This window comes from Theropithecus gelada, chromosome 2 (assembly GCF_003255815.1).
Source record: "Theropithecus gelada isolate Dixy chromosome 2, Tgel_1.0, whole genome shotgun sequence".
NCBI lineage: Eukaryota > Metazoa > Chordata > Mammalia > Primates > Cercopithecidae > Theropithecus > Theropithecus gelada.
In genome coordinates this window covers 63,506,116-63,533,302 of record NC_037669.1, presented here as the reverse complement: position 1 = coordinate 63,533,302, position 27,187 = coordinate 63,506,116, and the positions used below count along the sequence as shown (strand labels likewise).

Genomic DNA, 27,187 nt, shown 5'->3' with positions numbered 1-27,187 from the left:
GCAGGGCCAATGGTTTTGCTGCCAAAATACAATGATGGGGATTTCTTCACTCTGGAGGACAAGAAAAACAAAAGTTAATGGATAGATTGAACAGAATGAATAGGCACTCTTCCTCCAGTGTTTCTTAAACTTTTGACATCATAATACTCACTGTCCACTGATAATTGATGAAAGAAAAATAAAAGTTGACGACTAACAAAAATATTAACTGAGAAACTCGAAAGCCACTGTACTGCATTCTGGATGTAACATTTGCATATTTCAGATGTGTAATATAGCCATGTTTTCTGCAAGTTAGTTTTCTAGTTCTTATGATAGAAATAAGTTCCATAAATCACACCATAATCCCCAGGTACTCTGCTCTTTCCACAAGTAAAAAAATAATTAATCAAGATAGTGCAGATAAAAAAAAAAAAACTGACTTACATTTTTGTTTGTTCATTTCTAGTGTCCTTTGCTGAGGTTGTTGAAACAAAATTATCCCACTCGGCATTCCTTGTTACCTTAGTCAGATCCACTCTTTCTTCTTCCATACCCCTTTTTATCTTCTGAGATAAGTGTAACTGACTTAGTTATTATGTTTATGGATTTTTGTCTTTTTTTCCCTTCTAGAACAGAAGCATAAAGAGGGCAGGGATTTTTGTTTTAATCAATGATGAAACATAAGTCCTAGAACCTTGCCGGGAACTGTATGTGCCCAGTAAATCTTTATTGATTTAATAAAATGCTATTATCTTATACAGCTTAGTTCATAGGGGTACTTTTCATACTGGCTTCCTTGCTCTAAAATCTGACAGTTTTCAGTTTTTCAGGGTCTGAGCTTCTTAGTACACTTTGCAAAAAAAGAACATTTTACCAAACTTTTTACATGCATTCACTTTCCAGTGGTAATGTTTGTAATCTTATATTTCTGACAGACATCGATCACTTCACTCTTCTAAGGGGGTACAAGCCTGAACCTACATCAAAATCCAAAAGTTTATGAAGAGAATTCATTGTTTTGGTGTTTCTAGCACAGTACAGGAGACTAACTTACATATGCAAAAAGAGTACATGCTAATGTAACTGATGTCACTATACATGATTATCAAGTTACTTTCATGCATTTACACCTAATAATGGGAAGGAAATTTTGTTATATTTTAACCTTCATGACATATCCACAGCGCATTTTAAGTGGATTTTGGGGTCTTTTGCTTCTTTGTCATTAACAAGACCTATCCTATGCAATATAAACATGTACATACTTAACTACACAAATACATATAAATAAAATAAACACAAAATGTGTGTACAGTATGAAGAAAAACAGCCTTAAAAACGTTGCTTTATTATTTATCTGTAATGTTTAATCTTTATTAAATTGTGTGACTGTCATACAAGCACAGTTCTAAGTCTATTATTACCATGTCCCCTTAACTAGACTGTTATGTCCAATTCCCTTTCATGTAAAAATGTTGAAGACATCACTGCCAAGGAATTATTATTTTACAACCTACAAATTTGAAGCCTAGCATAGGAAAAAATTATAATAGTGTACATCAATTGAACCATTTTCTTGACTATTGGGTGTATAGTCATCTGGTTGTTTGTTAAGATGGCTTAATGGTTGTGTGTATGTGTGTGTGTATTTTCTCATCAGTAATATTCATCTGATTGTTGTTACAGAATCAAATATAATTTTGTTTCTCAAGCCAAAATCAGTGTATAGTGACCTTAAGGGTAATAGAGTGTTAAGGAGCAAATGAGAAATTTCCATAAAGCTGATAAAACAATCATCTCCCTTTGAATTTACTTATCAGCCTCAGTCATGCAAGAAATGTTGTTGTTAGATAACATGGAAAAGATAATAGTTACAAGAGTGAGATATTTTCCAGCTTAGTTTTTAGCTGATATGGCTTATCTATGTTAAGAGGATTCTGAAGCTTTCTGCACTGTATGTTGGAAATTTCTATTTCACTAATGCAGCAGGACAAAGCAATTTTCCATTCAAACATTGTGAGTGCAATTAGCAGCAGCCTTTCCAGTGCCTCAGAAGATGCCCAGTATAATTTGAGGACATGTTTCATAGGCACAAACAAGGAATCAAGAGGAAAGAGAGTTTAAGTGTTTTCATTTTGGAGGACTGAGATTAAAATTACAATGTGTACATATACTAAGAGGTATATGAAAATCACATAAAAGGAGAAATTATTTGATCTGGCATTTGGAAAATTATTAAAAAACTGAGTAACAGCAGGCTATAAAAATGATCTTGTTTGCAGGCAACATTTGTTTCTGTTTCCCCACTGGAGAAGTTTTGGATGTTCAATTATAGGCCTCATTGCTTCAGTGTTATTTTCAACTGAAATGTCGGAACTTGGAAAAGCATATCTAATGTGCAAATTAAGTTTATTGCTGCTCATTTAGTTGTTTAGTCTTTGTGATAGAAGTCTTTATTATACCACCATTACAGAGTGGCCTATCCATTTTCTCCAGCAGAATGATACAGGTCTAAGTTTACTAAGAGAAATGCCCAAGATACGTAGATAATTGGAGGCTTTGTGGCTCTAAAAGGCAGTTTGAAGGATTTGAGATATCAAGCTCAGCTTTATCGACAAGCCCAGCTTGATTGAGAAAACCAAAAGTACAATTTCAGAGAAATGACAAGATGTATTGGAATACATCTGTCATATTGTAGTACTTGAAAACACCAGAGAAGTCTCCAGTAGCACTAAAATCTCCCGAAAAATGTTCAATTCCATGCACCGCTTTCCTACACAGAATGACTGAAAGCATTTCAACAGTGAAGATTTTGATTTAAAAATTATTGATGGTAAAAATTACTTCAAGGTGAGAAAATATATAATGAGTTATTATACTGGTCAGATGAAAAATTTTCCCGTTCCAATACTGAAAGTGATGCTGCGCGAATTATTGAAACTTGAATACTACAATCTCTTCAAGTAAAAATGTAAAAACAAGCAAAAACATGCATCAATTTAAGCAAACCCCCTAAGATCAATATTATCTTGGTCTTCATGACAATTTAGTTCACAGTCTTTTTTAAAATGTAGCATATGTCAATCAGATTAAGTTACCACGTATGTCATACAGCTGTGTTTTTTCTTAATGTATACTTTACAAAATATAATGTAAAGGATAGATGTTAATATGGTATAGGTTTTACCACTTTTTTCAAGATATTTTTACTGCATAGTTTAAACCTATTATTGATCAAAGTTTTGTTTTGTTTAATTTTGATAAAAATAGGGGGTGTATAGCTATTGGTTTATGCCAGTTGAAGGAGACCAGACACAGAAGAGTATAGACTACTTCCTAAAGTGGTTAATGCACAGCCTTTGGAATTTTGCTAACCTACGATTACTAACTAACGTGGATCTTGATGACTTAGTTTTTATCATTATTCATCTTCTATTCTTTATTATTATTATTCATTACTATTTGTTAAATACATTCTCTGTCCTAGGCACCATGATAGGTTCTTTGTGTATATCATCTCATTTAACTTTCAGAGCAATGCTTTGAAACAGGTATTATTATCTCCATTTTTTACGAGGGAGATTGAGAAATAGGTTGCTAAAACCACCGCCCAAGGTCCCTGTGTTAGTAAGTGGCAGAACTTTTGCTTTCCTTCTTTTCCATCTTCCAACAAATGTACGTATTAAAAACTGCATGAGACAATTTTACATGACAATGTTGAAACAAAGTCCAGCAGGAATAAAAATATAGTAACATGCAGATATTAGTACTTCCTCCTAAATACTGCAGACTTCATTCATTAGAGTGCAATATTTGTAAGTACATTTTTACATGTAAAAATTCATTAGAGTGCAATATTTATGTGCATTTACATATAATAAAATATATAAATTTTAATATATATCCTCTAAATTTTGAAAATGGCATTTGTAACCCAAAACACACAAGATATAGAACATTATTGTCACCCAACATTTAGAACTTTTTTTATGTCATTTAATCCTTGTTCCTACTACACTCCTAGAAGCAGCTACTGTAATAATTTTCTCACCACAGATTTCATTCAAATGCTGTCTTATATTGTGTATTCCTGTGTGTTTGGTCTCATTCATGCAGTATAAATCACTAGCTATCTATCTCCTATTTTTATTAAAATAAAAAAACACTTTAACCAATACATTTATTCTGTAGGTAACTATATACATACATATGTATATACATATATGCCTACATATGTATATACAAATATGCATATATGTGTGTGTATATATATATCTCAAACTATTAAGTCTTTTTTATCTTCAGTTTCCCTCCCAAACTTGCAAACACTTGTGCTTACTTGTTTCTTGAGTTTTTAATTAAGAATTAATTAGGAATTGGAAATTTGGTAAATTTACCTTGACTCTATTCTGACCCTAAAGGAAGCAATTAGGCTATTCTCCTTCTTAGGCATTTATCTCTAAATTAACTCAGTGGTCACTTATGCTCTAGGGCCATTTTTTTTAGAAGTAAAGTGTGTCATTAAGATGGAAAAAACGTCCCCAGAAGCAAGCTATGTTTTCAGTCTCTGGATCCTGAATGCTCACACAAGTAGTTACCAAATGCTTTCAAGTCCAAAAGAGGAATGGGGTTGAAGGGTGTGGAAAAGGGGAAAAATAATCACATGAACCAAACTTAGCTTTATCCTCTTTTTCTGGGTTTTATTTTCTCATTTTGACTCCCCTCATCCCAACATGAAACATTCAGAAGAAAATATCATTTGTATTAGGACCTATTGCCAGGCAAAATAAAAATTTCTACTTTCATCTTCTACAAAACTACAGGTTAGGTGTGGTGGTTCATGCCTGTAATCCCAGCACTTTGAAAGGTGCTGGATTACACCAGGTGGGAGGATTGCTTGAGATCAGGAGTTCAAGACCATAGCAAGACCTTATCTCTACTAAAAATAAAAAATAATTAGTAAGGCATGGTGGCATACGTCTGTAGTCCTGGCTACTTGGAAAGCTGAGATGGAAGGATCACTTGAGCTCAGAAATTTAAGGTTGTAGTGAACTATGATCATGCCACTGTACTCCAGCCTGGGCAACACAGAAAGATCCTGTCTCAAAAAAGTCCCCCCAAACAAAAAAAAGCTACAGAAGTCTTCTATTGTATAATTCACTACAGCCCAGCATGAAGTTACTATTGGATAATAGTCTGAAAGAACACTAACAATTTATAAGAAATATAAATATGATGCCGTAAATATGTATCACTACCTATTATGTACTAATAGCTTTGAAACAGAGTAGTTGTCATATCTAATTTATTACACAGAATCTACAGCGCCTATTCTGTTTAAATAGATGTCAGGCCCTGCTTTGACTATTTGTTAATATAAAAGATCTGTGTTTACATTTTACGTTATTATTTGCTAGGGAAATAGGGTAACGTTGCATGTTTTCTCATTTAGACATCTCAACTTTTAGACAATGCTTTCTCTAGACTGGTTCTTCATTTGTTTCTTTTATTCTGGGGTTCTCAGTATTCTTTTAATATTTATTCCTAACCATTTAAATGTTGAAGTAGTAAATAAATGAGTAATGGTACCTGAAGGTAAATTGGAATATATTGACCATGATTAATTTATGCATTGAAATTCAATTTTACTCTGTGGTGAAATATGATAAGTGCTGCATGTAGATTTTAATCTGTAGATACACATATGTGAGCAGATAATCATGCACTTGTCTAAGAGGATGTAAAATATTTTAGACTTATGGATTGTATATACAAAAAGGAAAAGCATATTAAATAAAGACTAAAAACTCCTTTATTTCTGGCTTGCTAGGCCTGGAGAAATAAAGATCCCATCATGCCGATTGCCTTGTTTGCCTGCTTTTCTCTATCCAAGGTTTATTTCAGAGTATTAGCTTTGATTTTCCTGTGTTTGCTTTCCCTTCTTTTGTTCGTTTGCTTAGTTTTCTATGGACTTGCCAATAATTCATTTCCCAAATCTATCTCAATATTCTCCCTTCAATATCAGCCTGCCCCGTGTGTTGATGCTCCATTGCCTAACTCCATGCCTTTCTGTTTCTTAACATACTCCCTCATTTTGGTTGATTAAATCTTCCAGTGGATTTTTGAGAAATAATCCAAGAGAAATACAATTTTTAAAAAATCTTTCATGATTGAAAATGTCTTTATTCTATGTTTACATTTTATTGGTGGTTTAGTTTGAAATAGAATTCTAGACTGGAAACCATTGTTTTTCAGAAATTTTGAGCCGTTACTCTGCTCTGAAAGACTAAACCTTTTTGATTTCTAATCTGTTGTTTGTGACATCTTTTCCCTCTTGTTCTCTAGAATTCTGTTTTCTCCAGTGTTTGACAATTTCAAGATAATGTGTCATGTTTTAAATCTGTTATCAACCATTACACTGGGCATTTGGCAGGCTTTGTCACTCTAGAAACTCATACTTCTTGGTCCTAAAATATCTTCCTGAATGATTTAATGTTTTATTCCATTCCTTTTCCTAAAAGCCCTATTATTAAAATGTTATATTTTCTAAACTGGTAGTCTAGTTGATAGTTATATTCATCTATATGTATGTATATAAACATACATGTATATTCTATATACATTCTGAATATACAGAATTTTTTTTTTCTCTCTTGGTCTTTTTTTTTCTTCTTTTTTTTCTCTCTTGGTCTTCATTTTATAGCTGTACCTACCCTTAGTATCTCATCCAGTTTTCTGTTTTTAAATATTATCTATAAGTTAATTCCCAAACTCAAATCAAACTAATTCCAGCTCAAATATTTCTCTTTAATCTCCAAATTCAACAGCCAATTTTATCATCTTCACTTACAAATTTACTATATCCTAACCTTGAACTCCTGATTCTTACTCCCCAAACTTGTTTCTACTGTATTCTTTCTCCTCTATATTAATGACAGTCTACACTGACAGTTCTTTAGACCAAATCTTTGAGATTATTTTTAATTTTTTCTTTCATTCAAACCCCATATTCAATTGCCCCAAAATGGTTTCAGTTTCAAGGTACATACAGAAGCTAACCACTTCTCACCACTTTAATGCCCAAACTTTAAGCCATGTCATCTCTTTCCCATAGTATTGCTATAGCACAGAATGGCTCAACCAGGATGATTTTGTCTCCCAGGGGACATTGGCAAATATGCAAATATTTTTGATTTTCACAACTGAAGGGTCTACTCACATCTATCCTAGATAGAGGCCAAGAACACTGCTAAAAATCCTACAAGTCAAAGAATACTCACCGGACCCCACCCACTACCTCCCACCACACACACGCTAAACCCACCCCTTGACACACACAAGAAAGAATGATTTGGACAAACTGTTCATAAATATTAAGCTTGGAAACCCAGTAATAGCTTCAAAAGTATTTGTCCTAATTCTTTGTTTTCCTTCTAGAAGCTACAATGTTCCTATTAAAATATAAGCAAGATTTTGTCACTCTTAGGGTTGAAATCTTCTAATGGTTCTTCAGTTTGGTTTTGTTCCTTTTGTTCAGCATTCGTACTAATGTATAACTTGGAATAAGGTAAGGGTGCAATACTAATTAAATAGTTTTCAACAGATGATTGAATAAGCAATTAGTATATTTCTATGTTAGGAATCTCTACTTCTGTCCAAAATTAAGTTTATTTCTTTCTCTAACTGACATCAATTATCATACTCTTCAAGCTATTATCTAAAAACCTACTGATAAATGGCCTAAATATTTCTACCAACACACTTAATCTATTATGAAACATTAATAATAATGGAGAATAATCTGTCTTAACTAGTTGAAGTAAGCTTATCACACCAACCTCCCGCTGATGTTCACCACAAATATTGTTAAAATATTAAAAAATAAACAAAAACAGTTGTTTTAAGGAATTGCAACAACAGCCAATGTGTTTGCAACATGAGGTGCAGTAGCCTGGAGAAAACAAAAGCGCAGAGAGGTGAGCCCCACAGTCCCTGCTGTTTTTCTTCTCAGAAATTTGCCAATTCCTAAGCAGTGTAAATCGGGAATGAAGAAATCAAACAGAAAGCAGAAATTTTGGTAGACCTACAGTGAAAGGAGACACAAATAGAGGTTCCGAATAAACCAAATAGAATAAGGTCTGCTAAGCAACTCAAACTTGAGTCAGGACATCCGAAGGACTATGTCCTAGTAAGAAACAAAACAAAACAGAATAAAATTGACCGGGACTTAAAATGACTAAGATCCAGACTCAATTCATATCAGTTTCGGACCACCTTCTGGCTATTTTTCTAATTGCATGCTTAAGAAAGTAAATCTCCCCAGTAAAAATATAACACTATAAAATCATTTACATTTTTGAGCCACAATGTCTAGCATTCAATAAAATGTTACTAGGAATAACTGGAGCTAAGGCCAAATGACCAAAACCCAGAAATAAAAAACAGACAACAGTAACAGGTCACAGTGATGGAAATATTAAAGTTCTCAGAGGGCTTTAAAGTTTTGAAGTTCTCAAGGGCTTTAAAATAATTTTGATTAATATATTTTAAAAAATAGATGACAAGATGGAGAATTTCAGAAACAAAACGGCATCTGTTAAAACTCCAATGGGAAGTCTAGAACTGACAATTGCAAGTGATAACATTAAGAACGCAATACATTGATTTAACACCAGAATAGATATAGCAAAAAGAGAATTAGCAAAGGGGAAGATGTGTGAATAGAAAATATCTTAACTGCAACATAGAGAATAAAATGGGAAAGACAGAATGTATCATAAGGAAAACATGGAATATAGTGAATAACTTTTAACATATATAAAATTGTTATTCCAAAAGGAGCAGAGAGGAGAGAAAGAAAATTATACATGAGCAATATTTGAAGAAATATTTGCCAGATATTTTTAAAACCTGAAAATGATAATAAGCATCCAATTTAAGAAATTATGTGAGCCCCAGTTCAGACAAATGCAAAGAAAAACCTAGCTAAGCACATAGTAGCAAAACTAAAGGAAAAATAAATCAGATAAAAAAGATACGTTATGCCAAAAAAACAAGACTGGCAGTTGATATAACGAAGAAAAAAGGAGCCCAGAAGAAAATGAAATAACATTTTTAATGGGCTGAAAACAATACCAATAAGAATTCTATCCCTGTTTAAAAATCCCCCCACATAAATGCAAAATAAATATGCTTTCAAACAAACAAAACCTGAGAGAATCCCATCACTTAAAAAATAAAAATTGCGTATATTTAAGGTGTACAACACCTTAAATGTTTGATCTACTTATGCTTAATAGAATGGTTACATACTAAGCAAGTTAACTTGCGCATTTCCTCACATAGCTGCCTCTTTTGTGTGTGTCTTTGTGATGAGAACACCTGAAGTCTACACTCTGAAAGTTCTCAGTATACAGTACAGTATTTATGATACAGTATACAGATATATATACAGATAACTGAACCATTGTGCTGTACATTCTGTTTCTAGACTTATTTATTCTACATAACAGTAACTTTGTACATTTTGCACAGCATCTTCCCATTTTCCTTACTTTTCTGCTCTGAGTGAACACCATTCTACTACCTGTTTCTATGTATTTGACTTTTTTGGTGCCACCTATAAGTTAGATCATACAGGATTTTTCTTTCTGTGCTGGCTTACTTCACCTAGCGTAGTTCTTCCAGATTCATCTATGTTGTTGTAAATGGTAGTATTTCCTTCTTTTGTAGAGCTGAACAATATTCCATTGTGTATACATGTCACAATTTCTTTATTCATTCATCTATCGATGGACATTAGGTGATCCCCATATCTTAACTATCATGAATACTGCTGCAATGAACATGTGAGTGCAGACATTCCTTTGACTATTGATTTTATTTTCTTTGGATATATATCCACAAGAGGGATTGCTGGGTTGTATGGCATCTCTGTTTTTAATTTTAGGGAAACCTCCATAGTGTTTTCCATAATAGCCGTATCAATTAATATTCCCACCAACAGTAGGTAAGAGTTCTCTTTTTCCACACCCTAGATAACAGTTTTCTCTTGTCTTTTTGACAATAGCCATCCTAACAGGTGTGATGTGACATCTCATCATGGTTTAGATTTGCATTTCCCTGATGACTAATGATGTTGAGCACATTTTCACTTACCTGTTGGCCATTTGTATGTCTTCTTTGGAAGAATGTCTATTTAAAAAAGTGTCTACAGTTAGAAGGAAGACCATGTATAGAGAGGAAGAAATAAAGAGCAATGGAAAGGACTAATATCTTAATATGTAGCACAATTTGAGATTCTGAGGAATTCATTAGAAAAAAAAGACCAATTTTTAAAAGTATTTATTTCTAGACATCACAAGTTAACTAGTGAGAGAAAATATAAGAGAGCTTTGTCACCTGTTTGAAGTGCTATTTATATACTAGCTTATATTGATTTCTTAGCAACATTTTCTATGTCATAGATAAAGGAAGAGCCCCATGTTTGTACAAAAGGAAAAGTTTGATAACTTTTCTTATACATTTGTCCATCCTTTGAGAGGAGTTTATAACTTCAGAAACATCTTAGCAGTTATTATTGTGAAAAGTGACATTGATAAGGATTTCAACTGAGTTGAAGGAACAAAAATCAAAACAAACAAACAAAACAATGTTTTCTGTATGGTCAGGAAAGACCAATTATACATTTAACTGACATCCCCTTGCTTCTAAAAATGTAATTAGAGATCATGAAATGTAAGAGTGTATTTATTTGGTCATTGATATAGAGAAGCAGTCCCATTTTTAAGTGTTTAAGGAAATCACACTAAATGATCCTGACATAAGTTTTGATGTAATTAGTCTTCATGTCTGCTGGGGTCCTTGTAACTAAAATGGATTCTGGAAACATCATTGACTGTTATGAAATGTGAATTTGAGTAAGGCTATTCATCAAAAGAGTCACATCATATATTCTATTATTCTTCTTAAGAATAGGACTGCTAGATGAAGCTGTTCTTATATAATAACTTTTACCTCACTGCCATAGATTGCAAATGGTAAATATTAAAATTCTGTAATTTTACAAACTCTTCATGAATGATTGTCGTTTATATTTAGGACAACCTTCAAAAAGTGGCCAGTTCTTATGATTTCAGAAAGTGAATGAGAAATGTTCCTCCCTGTTCTGTATGTAAACATTCACTCTCCCCTAACATGTTCTTCCTGTCTTTTATTATTGAAAATTGCAAGCACACACATAAGCAGAGGTGATAGTATAAGAAACTCTCCTGTATACATCACCCAGAGTCAATAAACGGCAAGTCTTATCAACCTTGTTTAATCTATACACTAACCTTCCCCAACTCCAGTTATCTGGAGGCAAATCCCAAACCTCAATAATTTCATCCATAAATACATCAGAATGTATCTTTAAAAAATTAGGGAATCTTCTTTTTAATATAACATAAAACTAGTTTTCTTATCTTAACAAATTATTATTTATAAATTATTTAGAATTCAAATGTCCATAATAGTCTCATAAATATGTAAGCATATGTGTGTATGCATGTTAAATAGAAACGCATATTTTTATATGTGAATATATATATACACACATATTTATGTTGTGTTTAAATCCTCTTCAATCATAAAATCCACATTTCCAGACATTTCTCAGAAGTCCTTATATACCAAGATATACTTCCATTTCTATGCATGAACACTGTATGTATCAAGAAATGTTATACGGATTAAAAATATTTGATACTCTACCAAATGTAGGAAACCTTGAATTAAATAAAATTTTAAAAATAAAAAACCTTACTTTTCAAGACAAAAACCGCAGTTGCTTTTGCACCAACTCAATAAATAAGAGTTCCTTTCATCTAGGAATTCTCAGAGTTTTTAATATGTTAAGTGTTTAAGAAATGATAAAAGAGGAGATAATATACAGAATTCATTACAGTTAACCTTGGGACTCCATCTTTCTTTCTTGAAGTATTACTAAACAGTAACATTTACTGGACATAATTTTTTCCTAAATCCACAGTATTAGAGAATTTCTGACAATATATTTTATATTTGAATGTTTCTTAAATAGAAATTTCAGGTTCAAGTTTTAAAAACTAAGGGAACATTTGTCAAAGCACGGACTAACTATATCAAAATCAATTGGAGAAGCCTGATAAAAGGACATATTCAAGGTCTAGACGTACTGAATCAGTATTTCTGGTGCAAGCTGAGGAATTCACATTTTGAACAAATGCTCTGGAAATTCTTACACATGCTAAAATTTTAAAACCACTAGATCAAACTTCTTACAAATGACTAAGGAATATGCAAGGAGAATAGAATGATATGAAATGAAAGTGAATAAGTAACCCTTTGTTTTGTTTGAAAAGACAAAGAATCCTAAATTTTTACAAACAATAGAGTCTAGCATAGTCAACTTTCCTCCTTTTTGATTTGTTATAATTCAGGCCCTAACGATCTCACTGATCCATAAATACCAAGAAGTGTTTCAGTGTCGATGAGCCTCAAGTAACTGCAGCTACTCTACTGGTACATATGCACTCATAGGAAAGGAGTGGAATATAGGATCTGAGTGGTTTGAAGAAATCTCTCAGATGCTTGAATTTCTCTTAAGAATTTAAGGTGTATTTGATGAAGGAATTAATGGACTAAAGCCCCTGTTGTTTGCACAAAGTGGCATGAACAGTTTTGTATATTTCGACCGCACAAGCACCACTCTCCCAGTCCTTGCAAGTGTGATTTTTGTCTCTGTGGGGTATTCGTGTTAATGCTGGAGCTGAGGCTGCACATGGTTGTAGAGTGAACTCTTTGAGAGAGCAATCAGTGGCCTCATGGCTATTAGACAGCCACCTGCACAGGATGAGGACAGGTCTGCCTGTGGTGTGTGGAGAGGATACAGCAGTTAAAAAGTGTTCTTCTCCAAGCACCTCTTCATCCACACAGGAGGCTACTCCCAGGAGGAACTATGCATCCCCTTTTTCTGGATAATAAGCCTGCTTATGTAGAGCTACTTCTTTTTAAATACAGTCCATTTTTCACACTGCAGATAATGGTATGTCATCATATCATTCCTCTGCTTCATACTTCCAATGTTTCCAATTTTTTCAGCAAAAAAATGCATTTCTAAAATTTTTAATTGATGAATAATAATTATATGTATTTGTGGGATATAATGTGATATTTTGATATACGTTTACATCATGTAATGATTAAATCAAGCTAGTTAACACAACCATCACTTCACATCCTATCATTTTTTTGTGTGATGAGAACAATTAAAATCCTAATTGAGTAATTTTGAAATATGTATTACATTAACTATAGTCACCATGCTGTGCCATAGTTCTCTAAAACTTATTCTTCCCATCTGAAACTTGGTACCCTGTGAAAAACATCTCCCCATTCCCCATCCCTCCCTCCCACCAGCCTCTGACAACCACCATGCTACTCTCTACTTCTATGTAAGAATATATTTCTTAGCATGACATCCAGAGTTGGTTTCATGGACATACAATCCAGTCACACAGAGCCCTGTGCTGAGGAAGTCCCCAAGCTTGAAATGTTCTGCTGTGACTGTACATTTGTCTTTCGTACAAAACACAAATTGGGAGGTAAAATGATTAAGAATTTATTTATAACCTGTGTGTGCATGAGCTGCTGCTGCTGCTGCTTCACCATACCCACATGCATGTGCGGCATCATATGTGAAGCAGCAGCAGCGGCGGCTCATGCACACACGCCTGAGGACCCAGCAGTCAGCATGCATGCATAGCAGTTGGTGTGAAGTGCAGGTGTGCACATGCATGCCTGGGTAGTCATAGTCCTGGAATCCTGGGGGCATGGGCACATCAGAACCTGGGCCTCGTAGAGGGATAAAGATGATGGTGGTAGCAGCCATAGAAACAACAGTGGATGGCAGCAAAGGCTGCAGGAGGAGACTTCAAAAGTAGTCAACAGGAGGATCCAAGGTGGGAGGCCAGCTTGTCCATATATCCCCGGAGGCTGTCTCTGTGGGATTTGCAGAAATATTAACTCTCCAGCCTGAGCACCAGAACAGAAATTGTTAGTGCTCAGGCAATAAACTTTGTCAATAAATTATTGCAAGAGGAAGGCATACACATGGACACTGCAATAAAATCCACAGGCTTAGAAATAGAAATTAAACTTAAAGATTATTCCAGTCAATGATAAGAACATTAGTTTTAAATGAAGTTTTGGGGAAACCAATAATTGATGAGTTTTTCTTTGTAACTGAAGATACAAAAAAATGGAATGGAAAAACAGGCATTTTGAATTATATGAAAATCATGAAGTCCCTTTCAATTTCTTGTACAACCTCCAGAAGTTACAGTGTATGTCAGGGGAAACATTAAGATTATATTGCATATATTTATACTTAAATTCAGGCTCTCACAAAACAGATTTGTATAAAGAGTTAAATCTTTTTAGAAAAATATTGATGAAGAGAATCATCAGCTCTAGATGTTTTAACATTTATATTTCAGTGTAATTCATCAGAAACTTATGAATGTTGCTACAGTCTATAAAACAGTCTTAATGATTTCATAAAAGTTGCATCAGAAGAAAGATACTTTACAAAATAAAAACTTATCAAAAAGTATTTGTGATCTTGCATTTGCCAGGAGTGACTGATGTCACTGAAATTATATCAATTGAAAATGAAGTTTCTAAAAATAACTTCTGTCAATCTAGTAAATGATTGACCAGAAAAGTAAATGAGAAAATTATATAATCAATCAAGCTATAACCTTAATAAAGTATTATTTATTATATCATATAAAATTATAACACCAAAATCATGTATTTTGTAATTTGTAAGTGCCTGTCATTACTTGTCTATGAGTCTTACCCTGATTTTATTGTATAAGTAATAAATTATTTTAAAGCGAAAAGCTTTGTATTTAGTACCTTTTTTTTTTTTTTTTTTTTGAGATGGAGTCTCGCTCTGTTGCCCAGGCTGGAGTGCAGTGGCCCGATCTCAGCTCACTGCAAGCTCCGCCTCCCGGGTTCACGCCATTCTCCGGCCTCAGCCTCCCGAGTAGCTGGGACTACAGGCGCCCGCCACGTCGCCCGGCTAGTTTTTTGTATTTCTTAATAGAGACGGGGTTTCACCGTGTTAGCCAGGATGGTCTCGATCTCCTGACCTCGTGATCCGCCCGTCTCGGCCTCCCAAAGTGCTGGGATTACAGGCTTGAGCCACCGCGCCCAGCCGTATTTAGTACCTTTAATGACACTTTTTCCTCTTTTTCAAAAAAGTCACCCCACGCTTTCATTTTGCCCTTGGACCCACAAATTATGTAGCTGAGCTTAATGACATTTGTGGCTTGTATCTTGAGCATGGCTATCATCCAGCTTCATCTTCTTCACTTTCACTCTTCTGTTACTCTTTGTTCAGTCCTATCCTTTTCAGCAACATGGTTGCACTGAATCTGTCAATCACAGTTCTTTTTCACATAGTTCCTCTGTGAATGCTCTTGCCTGCATAGGAAATCTAGTTTCCTCTCTACCTGCTACCTTTGCCCAGCCCATTACTACTTGCCTTTTACTTCTCAGCTAAAACAGTTATTTCTCAATAAACTGATCCCCTCAGGATCTGCCAAATGTTTCAAAAAAGTCACTCCTAGTATATAGGGCTTATCACACATTACTGTATAGTAATTAATATGATTTGATTCATGCTAGCTTCCTTCTGTAGACTTTCATCTCTGTGAAGGAACACTCCTTATCTTTCTGATTTGCTGCAGGATTTTTTTCCCTCATTTTCTTCACCATCATGACTCCAGTACTTAGCAGAGGACTGGACATACATTACATGCTCAATAAATATTAGTTACAAATGAGTTAACTAGTGAAAAATGTAACCATTATAAATGATGAAATAAACATTTCTTATTCATAAAGCTTTAGTCATTATTACTGTACAACAACGAACTATGTAGATAGGGAATAATTTATCTAACTTTGCCACTATGAGGTGTCATAAATGGAAGGACTTGCTGTCATTTTTAATGTCTGAAAATTACTTTAATTGCATTATCTGTCAACACATCCAATTAGCCAACTTATCCTCCTACAAATGTAAATAAGACATTTGGGATTTATTTATTTATTTATTTATTTATTTATTTATTTATTTATTTTCAGAGCAACTACAAAAGGAAAATATTTTCTCTAGTTCTAAAAAATTTTCTTGGATCCCTGGATATCTTTTACCCTTATTTTGGTTGCAGATCTGTGACGAAGGCTTGGAATTAAGAATGGGCATAGTCCACAAAACCATTCTTTAAATTTCTCCTTAGATATAATTAGAATATAAAGTGCATGCATGTGGTTATGTGCGGTGGTTAACCCCTGTAATCCCAGCACTTGGGAGGCCAAGTCGGGTGGATCACTTGATGTCAGGAGTTCAAGACCACCTGGCCAACATGGTGAAACTCTGTCTCTGCTCAAAATACAAAAATTAGCCTGGCGTGGTGGTGCATGCCTGTAATCCCAGCTACTCAGGAGGCTGAGGCAAGAGAATCGCTTGAATCTGGTAGGCTGAGGTTGCAATGAGCTGAGATGGCATCACTGTACTCTAGGCTGGGTGACAGAGCAAGACTCCATCTCAAAAAGAAATAATAAAAATAAAAAATAAAAAGTACATGCATCTAATATAAATATGAAAAGTATTTTAAATAATAAAAAATGAAGTCATATCTAATACAGATTAAGAGTTTGATTTTCTCCATTATATTCATATTCAGAAGTATAGCGTGTGTTTTTATTTTTCCATGGCTCTTTTGTCAATATGTACCTTAAAACCCCAAATTATTACTTCCTACTTTCTACTTCTAAATATTTATGAATGAAGAAAACAATTAAAAATGTTTAAATGGTCAAATAATAATTAAACATTATATTGGTAAAATGCAGTTGCACATTAATCAATGTGAACGTATAAATACAAACTCAATGTTAATTTGGTTTCTTGAGCAGAATGAAGAAGCTAGAAGAAAGTGAAGCTTTTAGTCCATTTCTTAGAGAGCTAAACTTTATCTTATAAATGACCCATAGGGAAAGAGATTCTCCAGGGTCATTTCACTATTTTTAAACTTCTTCATGTACAGTTTTGTTTTTTGTTTTTTGTTTTTGTTTTTTCCAATAACTTGCCTAAAACCTTTATTCTTAAATGTAAATCTTTCAAAACATTTTATTCTTGGTGAGATGGTATGTATCTAAATCCAAATATTTGTCCAGGGCCCCTTCATAGGTATTGAGTTTCCCTTTGCTCAATTCTCAACACTCTGGAATCAGAACTTTATTATAAACAAAGTACTCAAAACGATCTCCATTGTGAATCTCTTTTAATCTGAAGAAATATAGGACTCTCAAGTACAACTGGCACACCCTGGGATTGTCATTTGAAATTTTGGTCAGTGAAATGCTAGGTCTTGTAGATCAAAGATTGACAAAGAGGCCAACATTTCTAGAGGGAAGGTTTTTAAGATGGATGCATAATTTTAACAATGGAAAATCTGAATTATAAAAGAGAAAACTTCCATCTTCCCTATTCATGTTGCATGTTTAACAAAAAGAAAATTATATCACAGCTATGTCAAAGATAGAATAAATATGTTGCATTCACCCTCTTAAATATAAACATATGACTAAATCTCTATAGAAACTATGGTGTTCGTTATCTCAGAAACGTGGTTTGTCTCATAGTATGTGAAGTTAAAAGAGAGTATTTAGAGCTGTTTCCAGTGTGTCCATTGTCATGTTATGACTAAAATGTTAGAATAAAATATAACAAAAACAATGCAGTGTATTCTGTATATATAGAATGCCATTTTTTAAAGTCTACAGTTTTCTGTAAGCTATTTTCGTATAAGGTGTGAATATAACTATATTTTTAATTTTAGTATAAGTAATAAGCTACAATAATAAATACAGGACATTGAAAAACAGGCAATAGAATATATCACACTGGACATTGTAGAAGTCCAGGTTGCATTTATATAATTTCAAATGAATGAAAAAGTATTCAGAAATATGTATTTTATAACCATAGGCTAGCATTTCATAAACTTAAAAAAAAAATTTTTTTCTCAACAGAGAGAACTGTCATTACTGTCCCACCTTCCAAAATGGATGTTACAGTTGGCGAGAGCATAGTGCTGCCATGCCAGGTGTCCCATGACCCCTCCATTGAAGTGGTATTTGTGTGGTTTTTCAATGGAGATATCATAGACTTAAAAAAAGGAATAGCTCATTTTGAAAGGATCGGAGGAGTAAGTTACTGAAATTGTTAAGTGCTTAATAAAATGAATCAAGTCTTTTATATGAATCACCATTTTTCATAATTACTCTCTCCATCTTTGTTTGCATGGATAATCACTGACTATTTTTGAAGCCGCATTTGTTTTTGTTTTGGTTTATTTTGTTTTGTGTCTTCTGTAGGAATACGTGTTGTCTAGATGTAATTATAATAAGGGGGGTAATAAAAGGGTTTAGATACAAGAAACAACAATGATACTAGTATATCTTTTAATTTCAGAGTTGTTTTATGTTTAATATTTATCCAGCTGTAACAATAAAGTAGGACTTGTTATATGGGCTTATATTTTTATCCATTTCTCCCTTTCTGTCTGCAGGAATCTGTTGGGGATTTGATGATAAGGAATATTCAGTTAAATCATTCAGGAAAATATCTCTGCACAGTACAAACAACCCTAGAAAGTTTATCTGCAGTAGCCGATATCATTGTTAGAGGTAAGCATAAATGGTGAAAAATTGATCACACTGTTTATTCACAGTCACAATGTTCATGTCTAAATTGTAGACCTCTGAGAAACCACATCATGATATGGAAGTGAGATGAAATCAGATAGATTTTTTATTTTTTAAACCCCAGGACTCCAGGGTATGGGTAGTGTGGATACAGACACGGAATTGTGTAGGATTTGACTATAGTGAACAGTCATGCTTGGCAAGCAGTGTCAGTACCTAAAACTTAGACGTGTCTTCTGTTTATAATAAATCATTCTTGCCAATCCAGAATCAAATCCACATGCTCCTGTAGTTCTTCAGATTAGCTGCATTTACTTGAGTTAGATTTTAAGAGGAATTAAAGATGATGGTTCTCAATTTTTGAGTATAGGTTGATATGCAGTCATCATATGCCTGATATTTTCTAATCTCCAGAGGAAGCACTAGTACATTAATGTCATTTACCACATAAATGGAATTAATAGAACTTTATCTCTAATAATGTGCTACAAATACATTATGGTCAATATTTTACTTTCTAAGCACAACAGGTAAAAATAAACCATCCTTGTCCCAAATTAATGAATGTAAGTATCTCCAATGTAGTCATGATAAAACATTTTTTTCAAGGTCCACCAGGTCCTCCTGAGGATGTGAAAGTGGAAGAGATTTCCAGTACTACTTCTCAACTAAGCTGGAGAGCAGGCCCAGATAATAACAGTCCCATTCAAATATTTACTATTCAGACTCGGACACCATTTTCTGTGGGTTGGCAGGCTGTTGCTACAGGTGAGTGACAAAAGTGTTTTGGGATACTTTATAAATAATATTTTAGTCCAATAATTTAAATAAATACAATTATATTTTAAATTGATAATTATATAATTTTGTATAATTATTTGTTTTTGAGTAGTCCCAACTTCAGTGCCTTAGTGTCCCATTATTTTTAGTTCCAGAAATTCTCAATGGTAAGACATACAATGCAACAGTGGTTGGTTTGAGTCCTTGGGTGGAATATGAATTTCGCGTTGTTGCCGGCAACAGCATTGGGATTGGAGAACCAAGTAAACCATCAGAATTGTTAAGAACTAAAGCATCAGGTAAAGAATCAATGTGTTCTAAAAATGTGGAAGACTTCATATGATACAGTTCTTAAAAGAAAACAAGTATTTTTATGGGTCTTCTAACACTTTTGTCTCAAAATTGTTTGGCAGTAAATGAGTGGCTCTCATTTTTTAATTTTTACGTACACAAGACAAGGTGTATTTTCCCCAAGTAGTAGGTTCAATAAGAGATGATTGCCTTTAAGCAGAGTTCTTAAGAAACTGTGTTTGCATCACACCTATTTTCCAGTCAAACTTCAATAGAGAATCTGTAGATTTGTATATGCAAATGAGTTACTGCTTGTTTCATTAAAATGTTGTAGCCAAGAATTAATTGAGACTCTGTTGGTGCAGTCAGCCATATATTTTCATCTATTTCTCAACTCTAACCTAGTTGTAGCTTCATTGAGCAATAGTATAAATTTTTTTCCATGCAAATGAGGTAAATCCTAAACTCATTTAACAGGAGCACTAATTGAGCATTAATTGGTTCACTGAACAGCGGAACACAAGAACCTGGCTCAGATACCATGCCTTCTTAAGCTCTTTTCAATGGATCCTCTTTGTTCCACTCAAACTTTCACATCCAGGGTGACATTTAATCTGCTAGCTGTATGTAGCCTACAAAGTTCACATTCTTATTCAGTCACATAAACAAAGGATCACTTTGTTGTCGCTGGCTTAATTAACAAACACAAATTACCTTATTAAAGTGTGCACAATTTTCAGAAGTCAATAAATCAATCCTTAAACTAAAGATAATGTTAACTGTTTATCATAGAATTGGGGCTAGAAAAAAGGACTTACTTGACAGTGATATCATCCAATTAAATCACGCTAGAAACTTACAGCTGAAAGGAAATCCCTTCGTTTTACAGAAGAGGAAAATGAAGACCTGGATATTAGCTGGTTGTTTGTGACAGAGCTAGGATTTGAATCCAAACTTCCTGATTTTTACACCCAGCATTCTCCACAAAACAGGATCTTAATGTAGATGAGCAATAGATTAGCCAAAGAAAGTGTGTAAATATAGAAATTCCCAGGCCCTCCTATATACCCCCTGGATCAGAATCTTCAGGTGTTGCCCATGACTCTGGATATGAGCTTTAGTTTCAGGTTGTTTACCATTGATTTATATTTTGGTAGCTTTGGACAGCGTTGACAGAAACTCTTACATTTGCATAGCTAAGTTTGTGTGCCACCTTCTAACCATTAATACTCTCTTGTTTCAGTAGCAGAATGAGACTGGTGATATTCATACCTATTGAGTGAAACTCTACTGATTGAAAACCTACTGAGTTTCTCGTCTCTCTCTCTCTCTCTCTCTCTCTCTCTGATATCAACAAAGACTAACTTGTTCTCAATATGGTTTTAGGTTTAAGTACAATTAATTTGAAATTGAATGGAGAAAGGAATTTTCTATTTCTCAGAACACTGGAAACTTTGTAGAAAGTAAATCAAAATATAATTTAAAATACTTTTCCTTACACAGCTAAACTATGCAAAGGTCCAGTGTGCAGTTAGTCACTGCAAGCTGTCAAGCACTATAAATTCAGCAACTCTGTAAAATCCACTCTGATTTACATCACTTTTGATCAAAGGCATTGGAAGACTTAGAAAATAAGGTTTAGGTTCACATAATTTTTTTCTAAAAACTTATGAAGCTTAAAGCTGGAAAAGTTAAGGATAAATTTAAATATGAAAAGGTATATCTGAAAGGTGCAATTTTGAAGAAGAACAATCAGATTATCATATGACTATTTTCTGGTCATGTTTATAGAGTTAAACATCAGTATGAAATGGAAATAAATAAAATAAGTAATCTAAATTTATTTAGATGGTCTACATGGTGGGGAAAAATTTGAAATGAGGAATTAAAATTTACATATTTTAATCCCTGACTACCAATCCCCAGACATATCCAGGTGCTTCCTCAACCAACCACCTTTCACATTGCTCAAAAATGGTCCAGTATACACAATTTCATGTAATTCCACATTTAAAAAGCATACCCTGCTGATTTAGCCATTATCACAGATTTAGGATACTTTTTGTCATTATGTCAAGAAAAATAATGCTTTTAAACACTTACACATGTGTAAAGTAAAACCTCATTCACATTAGACACTACAATACTGTATATACACTCAGCATTTCCTCAGTTTTACAGTTTCTATGAACTATTATTGATTATATTAGTCCTCACAAGGATATAGAGTTGAAGGGCATACTTTTTAAAAACTCATCAAAATTACTGGTTTCTGAATCTTCTACCACAGACCCTTAGATCCCAGGAAATAAATAGAAAGAACCTCTTCCAATCACATTCTTGACAGGAGAAAAATCTGACTTCGCTAGTGAAAAGTTGGAAGAAAATCCCTCTTATTCTCTCCCGAGAGATTTGAGATTCTAACCAGGAGTTTTAAAACAAGAATGTATTTATTTTCATATTTTTCAATATTTAATTTTAAATGTTAAAATATCCTGATGACTAATAAAAAGAAAAATTATTTTAGTTTGTTTATTGAAAAAAATAATTAATTAATATACTGCCTCACTAACTTGTTTACAGCACAACTGTATAATTAGGCACTAAATCAGCAGTGTCACTGTTACCATCTGAATGGAACATCATTTTGCCAATTAGTAGATGATGCATAATAATGTCAAATGCCCGATGTTACTCAATTTTTAATTAATTTTGGAGCCAGGGTGCTCATGTATCAAACACAACTGTGTCCTCTCTCTTAGAAATTTGGATATGTGTAAACATAATTTACGTTCATTAAAAATGCAAGACTCTCACAATATGCCTGTGCGAGATTTTGAAAGGTGAAATTCAAAAACAAAATTCTTTCTGATGAAGATGTACTTTAATAATTGCCATCCCACATCTCTCTTGGTTGCTTTTAGTCCCTGCTGTGGCACCAGTAAACATCAATGGAGGTGGAGGAAGTCGGTCTGAACTCGTCATTACGTGGGAGGTAATTTTCTGTCCAACTGAGTTATTATGAAGAAAAGAGATTTAGCTGGCCAGGAAGAATGCTGAAAAACAAAAAGATTTATTTGATCACTATTGAGAGCATATAAAAATATATGGTATAAAAATACTCTGATGATGAATTATTTAGAGGAGGTATTAGGAACTTTTCTCATTGTGAGACAGTATGACGAACTCAGCACAATTTTCTCCCAAATACATGAAAAACAACTTCAATATCTATTGACCGTGGGTCAGTAGCATTTTCATGATTGCTTGATGAACTAGGCATTGTTTGATTTATTACCTGTGGCACTGTTGTATTGTGAATAAGCTGAGCTCAGTAGACTGTAGGCAAAAAACTATTCTTGTCCTAACACTGCTCTTTACATCTGATCCACTCATTCTTCCCTGTATCTAGATGAAAGCTTAGGCACATGGAATAGATTTTGTGGTCATTTTTATTAACTGTTAACATATAGACTCATTTTTTCACTTATTACAAATTTCAGTCTGGTGTATACACTTCAAACTGAAGTATAAACGTTAGAATTTAGACTTTCAACCAATTTAAAGTTTCTCATTTTCAGTAGCTCAGTGCCTCAGCCTGAGAATCCAGTAGCGCAAAAGAGAATACATGGTTAGTCCAACTTCTCTCCATTCTGCTCTTTAGTTTATCTTTCCCCATTCACAGTGTGACTTCTGGATTCTCCAGAGCTATAGAAGGTTGGTGTTGGGAGGGGAAGAGAAAGGAAAAGATCTGGATTGCTGGTACATTTCTAATTTGACTTTGGTGTGCCTTAGGTATGGCAAATTACCAGACGCTGCCATTTCATAGGGTAGGATTTATGTTTTATTTATTTATTTTTTATTTGGGAGCTGGCCACTGGATGATCCCCCACCAAGGACTCCCAATTGCAATTCCTTGGTGCAGACCCAACTGGCTGCTGAAGGGTATCAGTTCCTGGATTTTGGTGGTCCATTTCCAGACTCTTCCAGTGAATATTCTCTCTCCTGTAGGTGGTCTTTGTGGACAGAGTCCCCTTTAAGGCTGCCCATGGATGACCCACTTGCATGGGTTTCACATTTGTCCTCAGCAGACACATACCCTGCTCCATGTTTAGTGGAAGTGCAACGCATAACCGATTAGCATCCCTCTTCACTCTGCCACCATAGGCTGTCTGGATCTCTTCCCCACTTTAAGTTTCTCAGACATTTGTCAGTTAAATGAACCTGCATCCCTTATGTTCCAGAAAATGCAAACCTGGTATTTCTTGCTGTTGCCTACTTCACATGGCTAGGCTATGAGAGAGAACTGGGAACCAGATATGTTGTTCTTTATGGTTATAAATGACAGTGTCAGAAACTAGATGCAACTGCCCTGAAAGTCACCCTTTCCCCTGGATATCTTGTTGCATGTTGACATTACAGGCCTAGAACAGTGCTTGGAATGTGGTCCACCCTCCATGAACACTTGTTGAATGGAAGGCAGTGTTTTCAGAGAGCTGGGACTCTCAGAGGCCAAAGAGAGGGGAAAACCCTATTTTTTCAAGCATTTACAGGATTTCAGATGCCACACAGAGAGTTTCATATCATTCAGTCCTTACAATAATGCTATCAGGTGGTTACACCACTTTCAGGTAAGAAAACTGAGACTTAGAAATGTGACATCATTGGGCAGAGAAGCATTTGAACACAGGGCTTTCCCTTTATGTTCTTTTACTGTATCCTGTATTACGATCCCAGTTGTCTCCATGCAATGTGATGGCTCAGGGTGGGCCTGAGTCCTTGAGTATCTACCTTAGGTAGTACGTTAGCCATATTATACCTGCTACTCCAAACGTATTTTCCATAAAACACCGACTTTCAAGTGAGTCTACAAGAGAATTGTTTGTGAGTAGTTTATTTAGGTTTCCATATTCATCAAAGGCCGAATAAGCATTATCATCATAGTGTACAGGAAGTTTTGTCTGACTTAATAACTTATTTTGTTCTCCTCCTTGGTCAGAAATTCCGAAAGGTCGGTGTTGCAATTGCTTGTACACAGTCTATAATGACGACCCAAATGCTATGCATATCATTCTTAAATAGAGACGAGCATGAATTACCAAAAAAATTCTGTCTTTCCACGATTTATAATGTCCTTTCTCTTTAAGGCAAAGTTACACAAACCATGACCTATGAGACAAATTTGTCCAGTTTCCTGTTTTTATAAATAAATCCACCCATAGCTACGTCCATTCTTTTTCATGTTGTGTATTGCTGCTTTCTTTCTGTTGCATGAGACTGTATATCCCACAATGCTTAAAATATTTACTATCTGGTAGCAAAAATGGATCCTAGGGTCTACAAGAGTGATGAAGGGAAGGGCAAGGGTTGAAAACCTTGCTGTATTGATGGAAACTGTGCTCACTACCTGGGTGATGGGATCCATTGTACCCCAAACCTCAGCATCACAGAATATATCCATGTAACAATCTTGCACATGTACCCCCGAATCTAAAATAAAAGTTGATTTTTTTTTTAAGCTTACTCTCTGGCCCTCTACAGAAAAAGCATACTAACCCCTATTTTAAAAAATTAAACTAAATTAAATCCACTTCCTCTGTGTGTGTGGTTTTCTTTTATTTTTTGGAGGGGGTTGGATATCTGATGTGCAGATACTTGCTTAAAGTAAATTAGTGAATTCAACATCCCATTTATCACTCATATGTGACATTATGTACAGGCAGATACTGAGCCAACTTCTTCTGATGCCCAGCTTCTTTGGGGAATAAGTTATATATATTTAGGAGAAGATTCAGACATTAGTATGAATCATACATTAGTGTGAATCTGAGCCACCAGAATGCAGGTAGTAATTCCTTCAATGTAATGAACTCTATTAAGCAGCCTCTCTGTTCCTATCAGTGGAATACAAAAATGGATGAGAAAATGTCTGAATGCTCAGAAGCATACAGGACAGAATGGTCTTAACCCAGCCTGGAAGGAAATCAGGAAAGACACCATCAGAACTGAGTATATCTGAACTATGTTTTGAAAAGGAACTTTGAAGTGGAGAGGCCACCCCAGGCCAATGTCACTCCTGTTGTAGTTGAAATAGTACCTGTTGGACTTTGAAAAGCACTGTGGGACACAAAACTGTTCTAAATTCAGTCACAATCTACCATTATGTTTTATAAGTGACAGCTTTAATGATTATCCTTCATTTAGGCACCCTGTGGTATAATCTGCCTGAACTGAACTAAATATCTTCCCCGTGTTTTCCCCAGAGCCACACAGTAAATGTAGATTTTGTCTTTATTTGTTTTGGTTTGGTTTGTTTCCAATAACCTAGACATAATATCAAATTTTTATAATATAGCAATGGCTAATTCCTTTTTAAGGACATGTTTATTCATTATTTTATCATAATGTTGTATATTCCCAAATACTTCCAGGTTTGAGGTGCTTGTGGTGAATGTCTCATAAATACGACTACAAAACTAGGTACACGGGATAAAGCACTATAGAGTAAGAGATACATACCTACACTGAGGGTTGGCATACCTTTTATTTAAAGGGCCAGACAGTAAAATTATTCAGTCTTGTGGGCCACATGATCTCTTTTCTAATCTCTCACTCTGCTTTTGTAGCTCAAAAGAGCCACATACCACTTACAAACATATAGGTGTAGGCGTGTCTCAAAAACCTTTATTTTCAAAACCAGCTGCATGCCAGATTTGGCTAGAAGTACATAGTTTTGTTGCTTCGTAGTCTGTACTGAAGATTTGGTTCTTATAGACACTGTGGTTGAGAATTTACGTTATTAGTTTATCAATTTTCATAGATTTTACTCCCAGGAGAATTTCACAATGTCTTTATTTTACTGAGCACTTTCTCCACTTAAAGAAAACTCTTTTTCTGGTCTTGTTAAATAACTATATATATTTCTTAATCATTTGACTCTCTGTTCATGTAAGAATAAAAGGAAGTATCTAAATAAGTCTCTTTTTTCCCCTCTAATATGCATATGTGGGACTCAGATCTTTCTTGAGAGAGCACCATGAGAAATACTACTTGTACTTGACTAACAAAAACAGAACTCCCCTATTTAGGTAGATGAACTGACTAAGCATCTTGATTAAATCTGAGATCAAAGAAACTTCAGAAATGAATCAAATGCTCTAGCAAGTAGCTTCCATTCTTATAAATTTCTTCCATGCCATTCAAAATTAACTGTTTTATTTCTAGTCTCCCTATGAAAAAGAAGAGAAGCATTAATATGAGGAAATACTTTGTTTCCCCAGTTGTCAGGAGCAGCATTTTTCTTCCTCTTTTCACTTTCTGTATTTGT

At 34.4% G+C, this 27,187-nt stretch overlaps 1 protein-coding gene across 11 annotated transcripts in view; it reads left to right on the top strand.

The window, feature by feature from the left end:
• CNTN6 (contactin 6) overlaps window positions 1-27,187 on the top strand; it is a 303,195-nt gene that overhangs the window by 259,993 nt on the left and 16,015 nt on the right. For all 11 annotated transcript variants that reach the window (XM_025375846.1, XM_025375841.1, XM_025375842.1 and 8 more), the window contains 5 exons: window positions 18,115-18,290; window positions 18,654-18,771; window positions 19,399-19,557; window positions 19,719-19,868; window positions 22,785-22,855. In XM_025375846.1, the coding sequence (XP_025231631.1) occupies window positions 18,115-18,290; window positions 18,654-18,771; window positions 19,399-19,557; window positions 19,719-19,868; window positions 22,785-22,855 (674 nt within the window). The remainder of the gene's footprint in view (window positions 1-18,114; window positions 18,291-18,653; window positions 18,772-19,398; window positions 19,558-19,718; window positions 19,869-22,784; window positions 22,856-27,187) is intronic.